We start from the raw sequence: 17,808 nt of genomic DNA, 5'->3' as shown, positions 1-17,808 counted from the left end.
CCCTGAAGGGGCACGGCCCACCCCTCCCGCCCCCACTGAACCCCACTCCTGCCATACCCCTCCCCCACAGCAGTGGCCGTTTCTCCTCTCAGGACGCCTGTGAGGTTTGTAATGGGTAGGCTCCGTGCTGGTGCTCCTGGCCAGCTCTGGCCTCCCGGAGGGGTGGGCTCCCCATCACTAGGGCTGAGGACAAGGGGCGCCCCGCTGAGCCCTGCCTTCTCTTCAACAGGCAGGGATGCCCAGCACAGGCTAGGGGCACAACCCAATCCCCGCCGAGCTGAGCCCTCGCTGACCTCAGGGCTCTCTGGCCCTGGGCCGGGTGGGAGGCCTCAGAAGAAGGGGCTAGCCACGGGGAGAGGCCAAAGGAGCTGGAAGAGAGCCCCTCTCTTTTCCCGTTGGAGACGGGGCTCCCAGTGTAGGCCGAGGGGCAAAGGAGGCAGGTAGGAGAGAAGGGACATGTGGAAAAGGGTGGGAGGCCTAGCGAGGCCTAGCTAGCGCCTCAGAGGAGGTGCCTAGGGCTGGCCACGGGAGGGAAGGGGTTAAGGCCGTGGGGGGGCAGCCTATGGCAGGAGGACACACCTGTGCGCAGGGGCGGCGGGCGGGGCCCAGGTAAGGAGCCTGCGCTGCCAGGCGGGCGGAGAAGGAAGGAGGAAGAGTGGAGGCTGGGGCAGGCGGGCTCTAGGCCTTTGAATCTTGGGCCTTAACTCCCCTTCCTCTCCTCGGCACTCACTCTGCGGGGGGCAGGCGGCCCGGTGACAGGTAACTGGCCACTGGGAGAGGGAGTTTGGGGACGAGCTAGGGACCACAGAGCGGGGCTGAGGGCCGATGAATTAGTGTGTGTAAGGGGGGTGCAGGACAAGCTGTGCGGGCTACGGGGGAAGGGGCTCCAAGGCGGAGAACAGGTGGGCAGGGGGCTGAGGAAGACCGGCCTGGGTGTCCCGGGCTCCGCAGCTCGGGGTGGGGCTGGTGGCGGGCTGCAGGGCTCACCCGGAAGTGTCTCCAGGGACTCGGGTGGTGGGGGGATGGGAGCCAAGGTTCTGCAGCCTCTCCACAGGGAGCCTGGGCGGAGGACTGCCAGGCCCAGAGGTGGGCAGGTTGGGTGGGGGCCCCCGTCTTACCCAGCAGTGTTTGGGTGCTGGTTGGGAGTCTCTAATACTGCCGGGTAATGATGGAGGCCCCTGTCTCCGTGTCAGCGACATCTATCGCCTCAGGCCCTCGGGACCCCTCCCGATGGCCGCAATCCCCTCTCCGGAACCTCCCCGCACACCATGGAAGTCCCTTCATCTTGAGTGAAGGGTGCTGCAGAAGAGGTGGCTGTTGGGTTGGCTGGCTGCCCACTGAAGGGACACAATGGCCCCGAGCCCCTCCCCCCCGCCAGTGGGATTTGTCATCTGGTGGATCCAGAACCCACCGCTAACCATGGGCTCGGCTCGCACACTCGCAAGAGACCTCACCTGGCCTGCGGCCAGGGTCCCGGTAACAACGGGTCAGCTGTGGCCGGGAGCCTCGTGTCCGCCGGCTCTGGGTCCGTCTTCCAGCACAGTGTTGGATGGTCTAATCGTGAAGCTCCTAACACTGTCTGGTAAAGATGGCCCCCGGGCTGGCTCCCTCGGCAGTGACCTTCAGGAAACCCTGAAGACCACGGAGGCCTCCTGATGAACCACCTCTGACCTTTACCCCTCTGGGTGGGGGGTACAAATCACTAGAAAGGGGGAACAATGGGGAGGAGACAAAATGGCTGCCCCTGGAGCCACAGCAGGACTTGGAAACATAGTCCTTCACCGGGTACCTACATTCTCTTCCCGCCGTGGAAAGGGGAAAGAAATAAAGTGTGCATAGGAACTCGTGGCGGACTGATTGAGGTCACTTGACCTGTCTTTTGTCTGGTTGTCGATTTAATCTTGGGCTCCTAGCTCCTGAGGAGTGGGAAGCCATACGTGCTTCATCTCCCTGTCCCTTTTACGGCACTTACCTGCAGAGCAGGGGAACATTAGGTAATCTAATTTTCTTCAAGGATCCAGGAGAAGCGGAAGACGAATCCCTAACCCTGGGAAACGTATGACCTCCCCTACCATGTACTCTAATTCCTGCACATACTTTCGCCCCCAGTGCTAATGGTTCCCAATGTTCCCAGTCTCCCTATAAAGATAAGGGATGGGAAGCCGTGGCTTTGTTTCTCTGGTGCTTGAGTTGTCAAGCGGTGTCTTGGGACCGGTATGAGGTAGCCGGCTAGGGACTGAAAAGGGGCACCTGCTCTGTTCAGAGCTCAAGGCTACTGGCATGAAGAGCCTACCTCCGTAGGTAAAACCTTGTTCCACAAACAGCTTCTCACATCTGGCGACTGAGAAATCAGATGTGGGTAGCCCCCAGCAAGGAACATGATCCGCTAGGCTTTTGGAGTCCCTCGACAGGCGCAAATAGCTTCCCTCACAGCTACATGGAAACTTGTTACCAAGGAACCAGCTCGTGTTAGGGTCATCAGATTTTTTTGGTCTAGCTCAGCAAAGCCACAGCTGCTCCAGCCTTGAAAAAGGAAATGTTGGTGAATAAACATTGGCGATGTGGTAGAAGTGGAGGGTGGAGTGAAAAGGGCAGCTGGGCCACGGGATCTGAGGCCCTGTTGCTCCCAACTTGGGTCCTGTTTTGGATTTGACTCCGCTGGGCTTTGAGGGTGAGCAGCAGGGCCCTGTCTGGCCCTTAACGCTTTCTTAACCGCCATGGTTAGAATCTTTGCGCCCCCTGCTGGCAGATACAAAGACCCAGGAGTGCGTGATCTGAACCCACGCATGCGTGCCTCACCTCAACCAGCTCAGACACAAGATGCAAAGAGACTTCAGTTTAAGTAATAAAAATTTATTGAGAATTCCTGGGATGATGGTTATGACCTCCCGACCTGGAGGGAGGAACCAACACTGTAGGCAATCACTCTGAAATCACACCATCCCAACACCTCTGGCCAACACAGGGAGGAGCGGTATCACTGCTCCGGAAACTGGTCAGGCTTTGTTCATACAAGAAGGGTTGGGAGGACAGATGCAGGAGGGACCATCACGTGATACTGGGGGTGGGATGGGGGGTGTGCTGGACCCCAAGCTGGCTCCTAGAAAACCAGGGGAGGAACAGATCCACTTCTTCTCCAGGAGTGGAGTTCCTGGTTACCAAGCTCATTTCTTACCCTTGATGAGGCTGTCACTGTGGAAATGGGACAGACAGACAACACTATTAGAGAACATAAATGTGAGAGGCTGAGCACCTCTGGCCACTCCCTCCTCCCCGAGGGGGCGTGTGTGATGATGCACTGGGGAAAGAGGCAGGTACTGGGAGAGGAGCTGAGAGACCCCAGAGAAACAAGGAGGTGTCAACACCTTACCTGCCCCTGTGGATACCAGGTCACCAGATGATCGGGAAACAAAAGAGAAGAGAAACGCACAGGTGATTTGACAGTTTCAGACCCTACCTGCTCTAAATCCTACTTTGCTCCCAAGAGAAAAAGACAAATGGGTGGAAGCCAGGAATCTCACTCCGAGAAGAGGCTGGTTCCCTTGGCCATCACCACTTCCCACCTCTCCTTTCTAGCATCCTTCCATGCACTTAAGCAGCAATTTTAGGGCTTCCAAGTAAGAGTATGGGGTATCGTCTTTCACTACTTCTCAGGACCAAACGTCCCAGCTCGAATGCTTTTGATCCCATAAAACCCAATCTTAGGAGTCAAGCTGGGGGCTGTCAACCACCCACATTTCTAACTTTGATTCAAGGGTGTCTTTCAAGCAGCCAGACTCAGGTCCCATGCTCTGTGACACCCCACTGTATCAGTCGTGTGTCTTACCGGGTGAAACTTTCATCCTGGAGGTTCAGGACGAGGTTGTCCGCAGTGAGATAGATACGGTTCTGTGATGTGGCAATCTGTAGGGCCAGAAATAAAAAACTAGATGCTAAATAAAATACTAGATGCTAGTATTCATACCTGGACCCCAAGCTTGCAATTGAAGAACCACTGATCGAATACACATGGGTTAGGAACAGGGCTACGGCAACGAGCGATAGCCTGGTTTCTGCTCACAAAGATCCAGAGCAGCAAGCCGACTGTGCTGCATCAGCACCGTAACAGAGGCAGAAAAAGGCCAGAAGTCCACAGGAATCATGGGTGATGGAGGAAGTGTGTTGGAGAAGCCGGTTTGAGTTGAAACCCCAATGAGCAAGATTCTAATCCCCTCACTCCAACGTGTTTTCACTTAAAACGATTCCAGACTCACAGCTGCCTTTCGGGGAACGCAGGGCTCCCAGACTCACCGTCTTGGAGATGTTCTGGGCTGCTCGGATCTTGCGCAGTTTGATATAGCCAGGGTTCTTACTCAGGGCTTCTCCCAGGTGAGCGGGTTGGGGTTAAGGGTTCACACAAAGTCCAGTTGCAGCCCCCGGGCCCAGTCTTAATACTGCAGCCCTTCTCCGGGCTGTCAGATCCAAGGTTGCGCTCAGATACCTCGTGCCTGGTCCCACCCGGTCCCCACCTGTGGGCCCCCCTGCAGGCAGCTGCCAGAAACTGGAGGCAGCAGCAGAAATGGAGGCAAGGCCGGCAGTGCTATGGATCTGCCTTACAGTGGGGAGCCAGGCCTCGGGCACCCCACTAAGATTTCAGATCCCATTCCAAACCACCCCCAGGGAGCCAAGGACCAGACAGCATGGAGTCGCATTCGCCTTAGTGTCATCAGCCGGCCCAGGAGGGAGAAGGGGGAAGCATCACACTCCAGGGACTGGGCAGAGACCTCTCTCTGCAGCAGGATATCATTCTGGCTGCCTCAGCCTCACCCTCCGCCTGCACGATCTTCTGCCGCTGCTCCTGCTTTGCTTTTTCTACCAAAAACTGGGCTCGCTGGGCCTCCTGCTGAGCTGTGGTGGGAGAGAGTGGGGGGGTGTCACAGATGTGAGGTCTCAGGGACCCCGTTCTGCCTCCTGCATTTGCAGAAGCCCTGGCCCGAGTCCTCCTGTAACTCACCCACTTGTTTGGCTTCCACAGCGGCCGTGTACTCTCGGCTGAAGCTCAGCTCCGTGATGGCCACGTCATCCAGGATGAGGCTGAAGTCCTTGGCCCTCTCTGTAAGCTCCCGCCGGATCAACAAGGATACCTGGGGGTCATGGAGGGGTGGAATGAAGAGACTGGAGAACTGGAAGGGAGGGCGACTGCTGTGATCGTCTGAGTATCAGAGCTCCAGAAAATGGCAGAAAACAATCCTTTCTTGGTTCTTCAACTAGCACACCTGAGTTGGAAGGGATTTGGTCCAATCTTTCCAGTAGGTCACAGTGACTCATTTCCCACTCTCTCCAACCTATATACCTCTAGACTTTGCTAGTGTGAGAAAACACCATGCTTCCTACTGCTTAAGCACCCATCCTGACTCACCCTATTTCCCACAGTGGCCATCAGTGCAGCTCTGAGGTGAAAAGGGATCTAGGGCCGTGACCCTTTTCTAACAAGCTGCTCTTCCTAATATGCACTGCTTCAGGCCTAGGAAGGAAGGTGGGAAGCCACGTATACGGTGACAGCTCAGACCTGGGCCCGCTGGGTGATCAACTGTGACGCATTGAACTTGGCCACCACACTCTTCAGCACCTCGTTGACGATGGACGGCAGCACTCGCTCCTCGTAGTCTAGCCCTAGGCGCTGATACATGCTGGGAAGCTCCATGGCATTCGGTCGAGACAGCACTCGCAGGGAGATGTTCACCATCTGCAGGTCTGAGAGAGAGGTCAGCAGCAGCTGGCCAAGGCTCCAGGGTCCTCACCTGGCCTTTTAGCCGAGCACCCTTCTCCAAGCGTTTTCTCCTCCACATGCCGCTCTCGCTACCTGGTGCAGCGCTGTGCAAGGTGAGAGGCCAAATGTAGCCTCTTCCACTGTAAAGTCCTGTCAACTCGCCAGCTCTCCAACCAGTAGAGCCGACCTCTCATTTTGCTTCTGTCCTGTGTTCAACCTCTACTGTACGCGCTCTCACACTGCCTGGTAATCACCTGCCTTGTTTATGAGACTATATGGACTTGAAGATAAGGACTGTGTTTTATGAATCCTTTATCCCCAGGGCCTAGGATTCGGGGAATGTTAAGCCATTTGCACTAAAACCAGTACAAAACAGTGCAGCACAGGTGAGCTACCTGGATTAGTGTGTACATGCCTGTGCGTGAGAAAAGGGTCTGGGGAATCTCAAAGACACAGCTTCTATGGACGGTGTAGAAAGGAACAGGTGCTCCAGTGAAAAGTGGGACCAAGTCTGCCCAGGACAGAGGACAATAGCAGACAGAATTAATCAAGCAGTTAAAGAAGACAAGACTTTACACTAAGGCTTTGATCTAGCCAGTGAATAAGAAAAGACAAACAGTGCTGTCACTGAACTTACATTAGCGGGGGCGACAGTTGATAGGTATGGGTGAACACACTGTATGTCAAGAATGTACTGCTCTGGGGGGGCCTGGGGGGCTCAGTTGGTTAAGTGGCTGCCTTCAACTCAGGTCACAATCCCAGCATCCTGGGATCGAGCCCTGCATTGGGTTCCCTGCTCCTCCTTCTCTCCCTCTGCCTCCTCTCTGCCTACTTGTGTTCTGTCAAATAAATTAATAAAAATCTTTTTTAAAAAAATATTTTATTAATTTATTTGACAGACAGAGATCACAAGTAGGCAGAGAGGCAGGCAGAGAGGAGGAATCGGGCTCTCCACTCAGCAGAGAGCCCGATGCGGGTCTCGATCCCAGGACCCTGGGATCATGACCTGAGCTGAAGGCAGAGATTTTAACCCACTGAGCCACCCAGGCGCCCCATAAATAAAGAAAATCTTTAAAAAAAAAAAAAAAAAAAAAGTATTGCTTTAACCAGAAGCAGGTACTTTTATTACAATTCTTTTTTACAGATTTGGAAACCAAGGCCCAAGAGACGTGACACTATCCTCTTGCCCCTGGATCTCCTGCCAGGCTCCCTTGCTTACTTTATGTAGACATCTGCTAAGGACTACCAAATGACCAGACCTACCTTTGGAGCCTGTAGGGGAGGAAATTTTTCGGGGTCTGGCCCGAATGTCATAGATGATGGGGTACTGGAACCAGGGGATCCTACAGGGGAGGGAACAGGAACAGGTATTAGGAGCCTGCAGTTCCATTAGTTTTGCCTGGTATTTCCTCCCCACGTGTTTCTTGGCCTGCTCCACCTCTTAATAACCACCGACAAGGAGAAATTCTTTTCCCCTCTGGAGAAGAGGAGTTTGGGGGAGCTCCCAATGTCCAGGAGAAATAAAAGGCAGCGCGGAGTTCTCTGAAGTCCTACTGCAGCCACTGGTGGGTTGGCTTTCAAGGGTGAAGGGTCAGGGTCAGTCCGCTGGGCCCGCCATTACCTGAAGTGAAGGCCCTCGGCCAGTATGGTGTCCTGCTGCACGCCACCGATCCGATTAAAGAATATGGCTCTGTGTCCGCCTTCCACTGTGAGGAGAGGGGTTGGGATCAGGCTAAAACGCTGCTGAGAATATGTACTAGCCGCTGGTGGGGCGGGGAAAGGGAGTGGGTGTGCGCGGGGCCCCGGCGGGACCGGACAGGGAATCTGGGGGGGATGAGAAGAATCCGGAGAGCTGGCAAACGTTGCTCACCGGTGAACACGGATTCGCGGACGCCGTAGGCCACAGCGCCGGCCCCCAGCAGCAGCTTCAGCGCCGTGCCCATGCCCCGGGGCCCGGAGGGCAGCCGTCCCGCTAAGTCCTTCAAGTTCTGGGCCATGTCCGATCCTGAGGCCAGCGACACCACAGGTCAGAAGCCCGTGCCGGCCCACCTCGACCCCACTCCAGTTCAGAGATCACACCCTTCACACGAGGGTCCGGGGCGCTAGGTGCTCGCGGGAGAAAGGGCACCGGAAGTGCGCTCGCGTCTAAACCCGCCCCATCGCCCACAGCGGACCCGAACTTCGCGCACAGGAATTACGTATTTGGAAGTTCCCTCCCCCTTCTGGAACTCTGCCCTTCCAGAGGAGCTTCAGTAGCTCGAGGCTGCTAGCTGTTGCCATTTCCGAGTGCCCACTTTCAAAATGGCAGCAGGAAGGAAGTTTAAGATAAGGACCAGCCCAAGGTTTAATTTAAGGACCTTAGCGCAATTTCCGGTCCGGTGGCAAGATGGCTGCGCCCAATGGCAGATTCCAACCTCGTGAACGGCGCGGTGGGGAGCAGGAAGAGGGCTGGGATGCTGTGGCTCCCAAGCGGCCCCGACTCGGGGCGGGAAACAAGATCGGAGGACGAAGGCTTATTGTGGTGCTGGAAGGGGCCAGTCTGGAGACGGTCAAGGTAATTTGGGACAAGAAAGTGGAGAAATAGATCGATAGGATGGGGACCCCGAGGGTTGAGCGTCAAAGTGGATGGGGAGGCAGAGTGAAACACCGTCTTGGAGGAAGAGTGGCGTAGTTTACTGTCTCTTGGTTTAAGACCGTGGCTTGGCATCACTCTAATTCCATCCTTCTTGAATCTCACCGCAGCTGTCCCGTTCTGGTTGCTAATTGATTTACTAGGATTCTGTGATAACGTCATCTAAGGGGTGGGGAGAGGAGGTTTGTCCATCGGGTCGTCCCATACCTTAAGACAAGTTCTTAAACAAAGGAGAAAGGTAGTTGCTGCGGCTCAGTTCGCCCAACCCTTTTGCTTGTCAGGACTTTGTGTTTTATTTCGTTTACATGTGTTTGTTGCCACCCTCCTTGAGATTTACTATCCACTCGGAAACACTGGGTCATATTATCTTTCAAGCTTTTCTTGTTTTTAACCGTCATGCGGCCGTTTTCCTGAATAAATCAGCAATTCCCTATCTTAAAAGTGCAGTGTTCTCAGTCTCTTGATTTCTCTTACCCTTTAGATCTAAACTTGTCCAGTGAGTAAACCTAGAAAAAATAGCCATAGTTTATAAGTCATACTTTGGTTTTAATCTTGTTTTTTTTCTTTCTTTTTAAGATTTTATTCATTTATTTGACAGAGAGAGATCACAAGTAGGCAGAGAGGCAGGCAGAGAGAGGAAGGGAAGCAAGCTCCCCGCGGAACAGAGAGCCCAATGCGGGGCTGGATCCCAGGACCCCGGGATCACTACCGGAGCCAAAGGCAGAGGCTTTAACCCACTGAGCCACCCAGGCACCCCTTAATCTTGGTTTTTATACTTAAGCGTGTGATCTTGATTTGGAAAGCAGGTTTGTCCTCAGTTTATAAAGTGGGGGTTAATACTTTGAGAGTGCTTTGGAAGTATTATTATTTTAAAATTTATTTTTATTGGCCTTTCCCATCTTTTTTTTTTTTTAAGATTTAATTTATTTATTTGACAGACAGACATCACAAGTAGGTGGAGAGGCAGGCAGACAGAGGAGGAAGCAGGCTCCCTGCCGAGCAGAGAGCCTGATGTGGGGCTTGATCCCAGGAGCCTGAGACCATGACTTGAATGGAAGGCAGAGGCTTTAACCCACTGAGCCACCCAGGCGCCCCTGGAAGTATTATTTTGATAGTAATGTATGCTGTGATTCTTTTCCATCTTTACTTCAACCACTTTTACTATACTAAGCTTGCAGTCTAGAAAGCCTGCCCTTTTTTTTTTTTTCCATTTTTCTTAGGTAATGATGTTTCTAATTATAGGATCTGATATTCATCCCTTACTTAATTGCTTGCTGTATTTCCAGCCCATTAATTCTGGATGTCTATGTAAACACAAGGGGCTCTTGTTTCTTCATATGTTCAATGGGGATGATAGTACCTACCTTACTAGGTTGTTGAGGGGATGAAAGGAGATAGTATCAGTAAAGAGTTTAGAATAATGTCTCTCACTTGGAATTACTACTATTGTTATTGATTCTAGGTTCTTGATCAAGTTGGTAAGCATCTGACTCTTTGGTTTTTGCTTAGATCATGATCTCAGGGTCGTAAAATGCATTTTGCTCCACATTGAGCATGGAACCTGCTTAAGATTCTCTCTCTCCCTCTCCCTGTGTCCCAACCCCTCCCATGCCTCACTTATACAGTCAATAAAAAAAAAAAAAAAAAAAAGAAGTTGAAAAGGTCATAGCCAAATTAAAATTCTTAGAGCATGCTGGAAGAATTTGGTCAAATTGTCATTAACGGTACTCTGGGGGTGACTGAATTCACAGCTAGCTGACATCTGTACTGTTATCTTTTCCTTCCCTTGTGCTGCTACCTTGTTGTGCTAGCCTAACTGGGCCTCTTCTCTCCCATTTGTTCCTTATACTTGAGACTCACTGGCCTTTGTTAAACTCTGTGGAAGCAAGAAGTTCTCTGATATCTTAAGGCCATTATACATAATGTTTTCTTAACGGAAGCCCCCTTTACTCAGTTCTCTGCTTCATTAATTCTTACTTAATGTTCATTCATTTAACAATTATTGAGTCTGTTATTGCTGTTCATTCTTCAGTTACTAGTTTCAATATTATTTCCTCATAGAAGTGACTCCCTTCCTGGTGTAAATCAGGCCTTCCTGCTTTATTTCTTCATTTTATATTTTTAAAAAGATTTAATTAATTAATTAATTAATTAATTTGACACAGCGAGAGACACACACAGAGAGAGAGATCACAAGTAGGCAGAGCAGGCAGAGTGAGAGGGAAGCAGGCTTCCTGCTGAGCAGAGAGCCCGATGCGGGGCTCGATCCCAGGACTTGAGATCATGACCTGAGCCAAAGGCAGAGGCTTTACCCACTGAGCCACCCAGGCACCCCAGGCCTTCCTGTTTTAATCCTTTAATGAACCCAGTGGTTCACTTTTCTTTTATAATGTTCATCAAAATTTGGTTGTGGTTTCAAGTCTCTTCTACTAGAAGGATCCATGCAGGCAGGGAATAAGGTTTTAAAAATTCTTGTATCTCGGGGCGCCTGAATGGCTTAGTGGGTTAAGCCTCTGCCTTCGGCTCAGGTCATGATCTCAGGGTCCTGGGATTGAGCTCCATGTCCGGCTCTCTGCTCAGGAGGGAGCCTGCTTCCCACTCTCCCTCTTCCCGCCTCTCTGCCTACTTATGATCTCTGTCAAATAAATAAATAAAATCTTAAAAAAAAATTCTTATATCTCCAGTACCTGTTATAGGAAATGAATACACATATGTTCATTCTCTGATTACTCTAGTTAGTGGTTTTCAAGCTTATTAACCACAAACCACAATTTAAAAAATTATATTGTGAGCGGGTACACACAGGCAACTGTAAGATACCAGAAGTTTCATAAACCATTGCCTACCATTACTACATGTACCGTTTTGATCTCTGTTTCATCAAAAGAACAAAACCCCTAGTTATAACTACTGGGTAGAAACTGGGTTATTCTATTCAAGAGGTTCTTTTTCTCTGATAACTAAGATTGTCCCATGGAGGTGGTTCTTGGTCCTTTCTTCTTTTCCTGTGCTTACTCTGACGTTTTGTCATTTCAGTTAGTTACATATCTGAAGTTGTTGCCAGACATATACCAATGTTCTGTTGGTGCACAGAAAATATAGCCTTTCAAATCTGGTATTTCTATTTAATGGTATGTTTTTAAGACTTTTTATCAACCGTTTTAACACTCCTTGACTCCAAATTGCAATTTGCAATTATTTCTTTTAGCTGCTATAGATCAGACCGGATCTTGAGTTTTGCATTTCTAGCTGCTGACTTTTCTTTTTTTTTATTTTTTATTTTACATTTTTTTAAAAGATTTATTTATTTGACAGAGAGAGAGATCACAAGTTGGCAGAGAGGCAGGCAGAGAGAGAGGGGGAAGCAGGCTCCCTTCTGAGCAGAGAGCATGATGTGGGGCTCGATCCCAGGACCCCGAGACCATGACCTGAGCCGAAGGCAGAGGCTCAACCCACTGAGCCACCCAGGCGCCTTGCTGCTGACTTTTCTAGTGTACACAAGTGTTCCCAGGATAACATCCCACCCTCACTCATGCCCCTATTATTCCAGGATTATTTCTGACTTTGTGCTTGATACTTGAGGAACTTGTGGTTTACAAAGCAGTTTCATATAAAACCACTGTTCTTCAATACACTTTTTTCTTTTTTGAAAGAGTGCACAGGTACCTGGTGAGAGGGGAGGGGCAGAGGAAGAGGGAATCATGACCTGGGCCAAAATGAAGAGTTGGACGCTTGACTGAGCCACCCAGGTGCCCCTCAGTATACATCTTTATCCATTCATCTATCAAGGGACACTTGAGTTACTTCCTAATCTTGGCTATTATAAATAGAACACTGAAATAAACATACAGGGCTGCATAGATCTTTTCAAATTACTATTTTCATTTTCTTTGGGTAACCACGGTAGTAGAACTACAGGATTGTATGATACTTGTATTTTTAATTTTTTGAGGAATTCCATACTGTTTTCCACAGTGGTTGCACCAATTTACATTCCCACCAATAGTGCACCAGGGCTCCCTTTTCTCCACCTCCTCACCAACACTGAGTTCTCGTCTTTGATACTAGCCATTCTGGCTGGTGATGTATCTCATTGTGGTTTTGATTTGCCTTTCCCTGAAGAGTGATGTTGATCATCTTTTCATGTGTCTATGGGCCATCTATAGGTCTTTGGAAGAATGTCTGTTCAGGTTCTCTGCTTATTTTTGAATCGGATTGCTTGTTTTTTGGTGCTGAGTTAGGCAAGCTCTTTATAGATTTTGGATATTAACCCCTTATCAGATATGTCATTTGCAAATACCTCCTCCCATTCCCAAGGTTGCCTTGTTTTGTTGGTTTCCTTTGTTGTGCAGAAGTTTAGAGCATGTCAAACCACAGGCTGTGTTCTTCTTTCCTTTTCCCTCTAAGAACAGTTATGGTGGGAGGGGAGAAAGGGTCAGTGGCCACATAGTAATGCCCTGAAGGGCTTGATGGGTTCCATCTCCAGAGTTTCTGATTCAGGAGATCTGGAGCATAGCTGAGAATTTGACTGTCTAACAAGTTCCTAGATGGTGATTATGAGGATGCTGATTTGGGGACCACACTTGGAGAACCACTAGTCTAGGTAAAAGAAGGTTATGTTACTTTTTGTCATGGTCCCTGTTCTTTAGGTAGGGAAGACCTATGAGCTACTCAACTGTGACAAGCACAAGTCTGTGTTGTTGAAGAACGGACGGGACCCTGGGGAAGTGAGACCAGACATAGCTCACCAGGTAACTCCAGGGACAGGGCTGGCAACCCTGAGCCTCTGGGCAGAAGATCCAGCAGCTGCTGCTTCTCTTCAGTCTGAACTAAGCCTCGGTTTCTGCCTCTCTCAGAGTTTACTGATGCTGATGGACAGTCCCCTGAACCGAGCTGGCTTGCTACAGGTTTACATCCACACACAGAAGAACGTGCTGATTGAAGTGAACCCCCAGACTCGCATTCCCAGAACCTTTGACCGCTTTTGTGGCCTCATGGGTGAGAGCTTTAGGACTTAATGTTTGGAATGAACCCTGCGCTAGTGAAGAAGGGAGGAAGGGGACATGGGAGAAATGAAATATGAACTTTTTAAGCATGGGGTGGGGAGTGGGGAACATGTCTGACACCAGAACAGGGAGGGGCTCTTCATTACCTTCCCAGGTGTGCATGGGTTCCTGGCTGAGTGAAGAAGGGAGCTGGAACTCACTGTCATCCAGCTAGTCCTATGCTCCGAGCTGCTCGTTCAGAACATTTTTAGGACCGCAGTGTGGATGTGAAGGACATAGGGAGCCCACTTTAACTATGGGTTTTTCTGGTTAGCTTTCTGGGCAGAAAAAATGGGGTTACCACCTAGCTCTGAACTCTCTTTCCCCTCTCCCAGTTCAGCTTTTACACAAACTCAGTGTTCGAGCAGCTGATGGGCCCCAGAAGCTCTTGAAGGTGAGGTATTGGTCCCCACTGGTTGGGGTTCTGAGACTGGTTTCTGGGGCTGATTCCCCCTCCCCCCTTCTTTCTTTAGGTAATTAAGAATCCAGTATCAGATCACTTTCCAGTTGGATGTATGAAGATTGGCACTTCTTTCTCCATCCCGGTCGTCAGTGATGTACGAGAGTTGGTACCCAGCAGTGACCCTATTGTTTTTGTGGTGGGGGCCTTTGCCCATGGCCAGGTAAGGTCCCGGCTCAACTCTTGGGTTCCTCATCGAGCTGAGGCTTCGTATAGAATTCTAAGAACAGCTGGCATTTTTTGATGACCTTGGGAAATACAGGGTGAGAACAAAGCTGAGAGACCAGTGGGGCCTCCTTGTCCTGTCCCAGGCTTTATCTTTTGAGGGCCACTTGCATATTTTTGACAGTGACAAGTCAGGACCTTCTTTATCCTTTGTACAAATTTGGTATTGAATAGCTCTGCGAAATACTAGCTCAGCTGTGTTTTTCCTGCCCCAAAGAAGGGCTTCCCCTGTTAAGAGTGACAGCCAGCACACAGAAGTCTTTCTCTCTTTTAGGTCAATGTGGAGTATACAGAGAAAATGGTGTCCATCAGCAACTACCCCCTTTCTGCAGCCCTCACCTGTGCAAAACTCACCACAGCCTTTGAAGAAGTCTGGGGGGTCATCTGACAGTGGCGCTTTGTTCTGGGACAAAGACTGTGGCCATCCCTCCACCCTGCTTTCAGCTCACTGCGCGGAGGGGAGCTTCTTGCACCGAGACTGTAGGGGCTTGGGGAAGCGAGGCGGTACATTTGCTATTTGTTTACCCTATAAATACTGTTCTTGCAGACCTGGCTGTTCTTTGAGGGTTTCTAAAATGAGCATTAGCTAATGGTGTGAACTGGCGACTCTCCTCAGCCTTCAGGAAAAGAGGGGAGGTTACAGTGTTTGTAGCCGGGTTCCAGACAGGGCCAGGAGCCAGCCCTGCTTACTTCACCAAGGGGGGGTGGGTGCAGAGAACGGTCAGTAAGAAAGCCGTCAGCAGGGCTAGCAGTGAAAAACTGAACAAAGAGAAGTGATTTATTTTATCTGGTACAGTTCCAAGGTAGAAAAAAGTGGAGCAGGTGGGGCCTGGTACCCTCTCCTCCCCCCCATGGGGGGGGTTGGTGGTAACGGCACATATACAATCAGAGTAAATTGGCAGAAGAAAAACACAACAGATCCTGGCTAGAGGGGGAGAGATAAGGCAATGTGCATGGGGGAGCCTGGAGGGGAGACACGGGCCCTCTGCTCCTCCCACGAGAGCTTCCCCTCTGGCCCCAGGTGGAGGCGTGGCTGGCCGCAGTACCATGTCTTCCCACTCCCTGGCTTCTCTGTTCTGTGCTCTGAGGCGCAGGAGTGCTGTGGAAAGGGAACATCTCTGCACCAGCCCCGCTCTAGGCCACCTGTAAGAGAAGAGACTTGATGGGCAGGCTGGTCAGAGGCCCTCCTTCTAGTGCCTGGTCTACAGTCCTTCCAGCTTCTTCCTGGCAAGCCCAAGTTCGAGGAGTCCATGCCTCACGCTGGGTTTCTGAGAAGCCAGGCTGCCTTGGGATTTACTCCAGATGTCCCATACTCCCTGCCTGTTAGCCCCAATCTAGTGCTCTGTCCTGTCACTTGGTAGTTTAGCTTTGCTGTTGCGGTATTTACTCACCGGGGAAACAGATTATCCCATTTTCTTTAACTTTTCTTTCCTTGGCACCATTGCTTTGTGAACATAAGGCAATATGAAGAGTAGGCTCAAGAAGAAGACATGGCCGAGAAAATACACGGATTTGTACACCTGGGGGAGATAAAGGCCACTGAGGCAGACACAGGGCAGGGCTCTCAGTGACACTTCCTCCCCTGTCCTTGCCAGAAGGCCCTCACTTACCTTCAGCCATTTGTCCCATGTGAAGAGACAGAAGGCGGTCATTGAGTAACCCATGAAGAGCCAGTGGATGGTCTGCTGCACCAAGTAGTAGAAGGGTTGGAGGACAGTAATGGAAGCCAGCCTGCTCAGGGCTGGGCTCTCCTGAATGAGGCTGGCAGCCTGGGGAGTGAGCGGAGAGGTCATCAGTGTCTGGCCCCTTCTCAATAGTCCCCGTTCATACACCACCCTTTAGGCCTACCTGTCTCTCCACAATAACAATGAGGAATTCCATCTGGAAGCAGACCAGGTATCCTGAGTGTAGTCCATGCCAGAGGGCCAAGAAGAGCAATGAGAGTCCCTGGGATAGTTCTTTATTTCCAAGGAACTTGAGTCGTTTGAAGAAGTAACTAGAGAGAAGGGTGGGTGGGGATGAGCCTCAGACCAGTCTATGCACCGCCGCCATCTTGCCTCTGGCTTCCTAGCAACCTGAGGTGTGCAGTGGTGGTGGCTGGCTCCTGCTCGGGGCCACCCCAGTAAAGGAGGCAGTGCCATCCTTTATTAGCTTTAGAGATGAAAGGAGAAGTTCCAGCTCAGTTCGGTGACAGAAAACAGGCCTCAAGCTTAGCCGGGTGAGCCGGGACAAGCCACTCCGTCAGGTGCCCCGATGCTTGCTGCACACTTACGCCTCGGGCACAGGGGTGCGCAGGACAGACCAGCTCCAGGGCGGCTCCCACTGGTGCACTGGAGACAAGTTAACAACGCCAACGGGGAACATAAAACCAGTGGGTAGCAGAAGTGGGATTAAAACTCGAGGCACTTCTTAGGGCGCCTGGGTGGATCAGGAGCATCTGACTCCTGATCTTGGCTCAGATCATGATCTGAGGCCGTGAGATCGAGCCTCGTGTTGGGCTCTGCTCTGGGCGTGAGCCTGTATAAGATTCTCCTTCTTTCTGTCCCACCCCACCCTCTCTCTCTTCCTCTCTAAAAAACAAACAGAAAACTCAGGGCATGTCTGGGTCTTGCTTGTGTCCTACAGATAGGACAGGAATGGGTTCTGGGGAGATGGGAGCAGGGACAAAACTATGTACAAGTGTGTGGGTGTGAGGATGACTGCAGGCTCTCTACCCAGAGTGGGAAAAGACGGACAGTACATATGTACCTTCAAATCTGGGAAAGCAGAGGGAGGGGGAGCTAGGGCCCAGACCTCCCTGTCAGTGGCTTACCGGGCCACCCAGGCATTGGTGTTGATGTTGAACGAGGCGATGGTGCCAGTGAAGCGGGGGGTTGTTTCAAAGAGCCACACCTTCATGTTGGCACAGGCATCCCACTGTGCCTTCCCACGTTCGTCAAAGCCATTGAAGCCCAGCCCCGTCAGAATGCACACTCCTTCCTAAGGGAAGGAGCAATTCCATGAGCCTTCCTGCTACGCTCCTTGCCACAACGCCACCTGCCCCCTGGCTTGTTGAACGAGGACCCGCTTTCATTTTGTGACTTACCGTGACCAGCCAACAGGTGACGTATTTGTTCAGCACAAACTTGCCCCAGAGCAGCATGTACATGCAGCGGAACCAGAAAGGGTGGTTCTTGAGAGAAGGAAGAACGGCCGTGCGTTAGGGATGCTCCCCAGGTAAGGCAAACTTCCCTCAACGTTCCTCCTCTCCGCACGCGTGGCTAACCGCCACGCATCCACCTGGCAGTCTGCTGGGTGGCCCTTCGCACAGGCTAAGTAAGAGGAAGACGTTGGGAACCCAGCGGACATCCATTCGCCTTTCTCTTTGGAGAGTCCCAGAAACAGCCTCTTCCCTAACTTTCTAAAGCACCGAGCATTTGGGACACCAAGTACTAAGGGACTTTTTAGATATCCATGGTCAATGTTAATTTAAGAGACAAACCTACCCAGAGTGCGTAGGGAGCTGCTGCAAGCCTTTCAGCTGGGCAGGAGCAAAAGCCAGCACTTCCCCCTCCCTCGGTTTTTGAATTCCCTAGAAGCCCCCAATCTATCAAGAGAAGAAAACAGGCTGGAGAGGACCGGAAGCTACTAGACTCCAAGGAGTCCCTGGCTGCAATATGTCAAGCTACGAGCTGCTCCCGAGGGAGGGGAGGGGCCG

The 17,808-nt window shown here is 51.2% G+C and overlaps 3 protein-coding genes and 1 non-coding gene across 4 annotated transcripts in view; 1 reads left to right on the top strand and 3 right to left on the bottom strand.

Moving 5' to 3' along the window:
- Positions 1 to 2,832: 2,832 nt before the first annotated feature.
- Positions 2,833 to 7,908, bottom strand: PHB2 (prohibitin 2). Its single transcript, XM_032874702.1, has 10 exons — positions 7,620 to 7,908; positions 7,371 to 7,455; positions 7,013 to 7,092; positions 5,549 to 5,733; positions 4,994 to 5,123; positions 4,784 to 4,887; positions 4,291 to 4,368; positions 3,827 to 3,903; positions 3,371 to 3,376; positions 2,833 to 3,192 (listed from the first exon to the last, which is right to left on the bottom strand). Exons 1-10 carry the CDS (start codon positions 7,744 to 7,746, stop codon positions 3,165 to 3,167), a joined length of 900 nt encoding a protein of 299 aa, XP_032730593.1. The 5' UTR covers positions 7,747 to 7,908; the 3' UTR covers positions 2,833 to 3,164.
- On the bottom strand, positions 4,453 to 4,713 carry LOC116877856. Its single transcript, XR_004384728.1, has one exon. It is a non-coding gene; the product is annotated as a small nucleolar RNA U89 (small nucleolar RNA).
- A 118-nt stretch (positions 7,909 to 8,026) lies between the features above and the next one.
- EMG1 (EMG1 N1-specific pseudouridine methyltransferase) lies at positions 8,027 to 14,659 on the top strand. The gene is made up of 6 exons (XM_032874703.1): positions 8,027 to 8,303; positions 13,031 to 13,132; positions 13,238 to 13,379; positions 13,762 to 13,820; positions 13,900 to 14,049; positions 14,386 to 14,659. The coding sequence occupies exons 1-6, from the start codon at positions 8,136 to 8,138 to the stop codon at positions 14,497 to 14,499; spliced, it is 735 nt and encodes a 244-aa protein (XP_032730594.1). The 5' UTR covers positions 8,027 to 8,135; the 3' UTR covers positions 14,500 to 14,659.
- A 204-nt stretch (positions 14,660 to 14,863) lies between these two features.
- The window catches only part of LPCAT3 (lysophosphatidylcholine acyltransferase 3), a 37,985-nt gene continuing 35,040 nt past the window's right edge, over positions 14,864 to 17,808 (bottom strand). The window contains exons 8-13 of the mRNA XM_032874701.1: positions 17,197 to 17,283; positions 16,924 to 17,090; positions 15,960 to 16,107; positions 15,722 to 15,880; positions 15,503 to 15,631; positions 14,864 to 15,254 (exon numbers count right to left, since the gene is read on the bottom strand). Of these exons, the coding sequence (XP_032730592.1) occupies positions 15,515 to 15,631; positions 15,722 to 15,880; positions 15,960 to 16,107; positions 16,924 to 17,090; positions 17,197 to 17,283 (678 nt within the window). The 3' untranslated portion in view covers positions 14,864 to 15,254; positions 15,503 to 15,514. The remainder of the gene's footprint in view (positions 15,255 to 15,502; positions 15,632 to 15,721; positions 15,881 to 15,959; positions 16,108 to 16,923; positions 17,091 to 17,196; positions 17,284 to 17,808) is intronic.

The sequence above is a fragment of the Lontra canadensis genome, unplaced genomic scaffold (genome assembly GCF_010015895.1).
Source record: "Lontra canadensis isolate GAN:19392208 unplaced genomic scaffold, GSC_riverotter_1.0 scaffold53, whole genome shotgun sequence".
NCBI lineage: Eukaryota > Metazoa > Chordata > Mammalia > Carnivora > Mustelidae > Lontra > Lontra canadensis.
The sequence above is the reverse complement of the archived record's forward strand: the minus strand, read 5'-3'. Positions and strand labels throughout refer to the sequence as shown.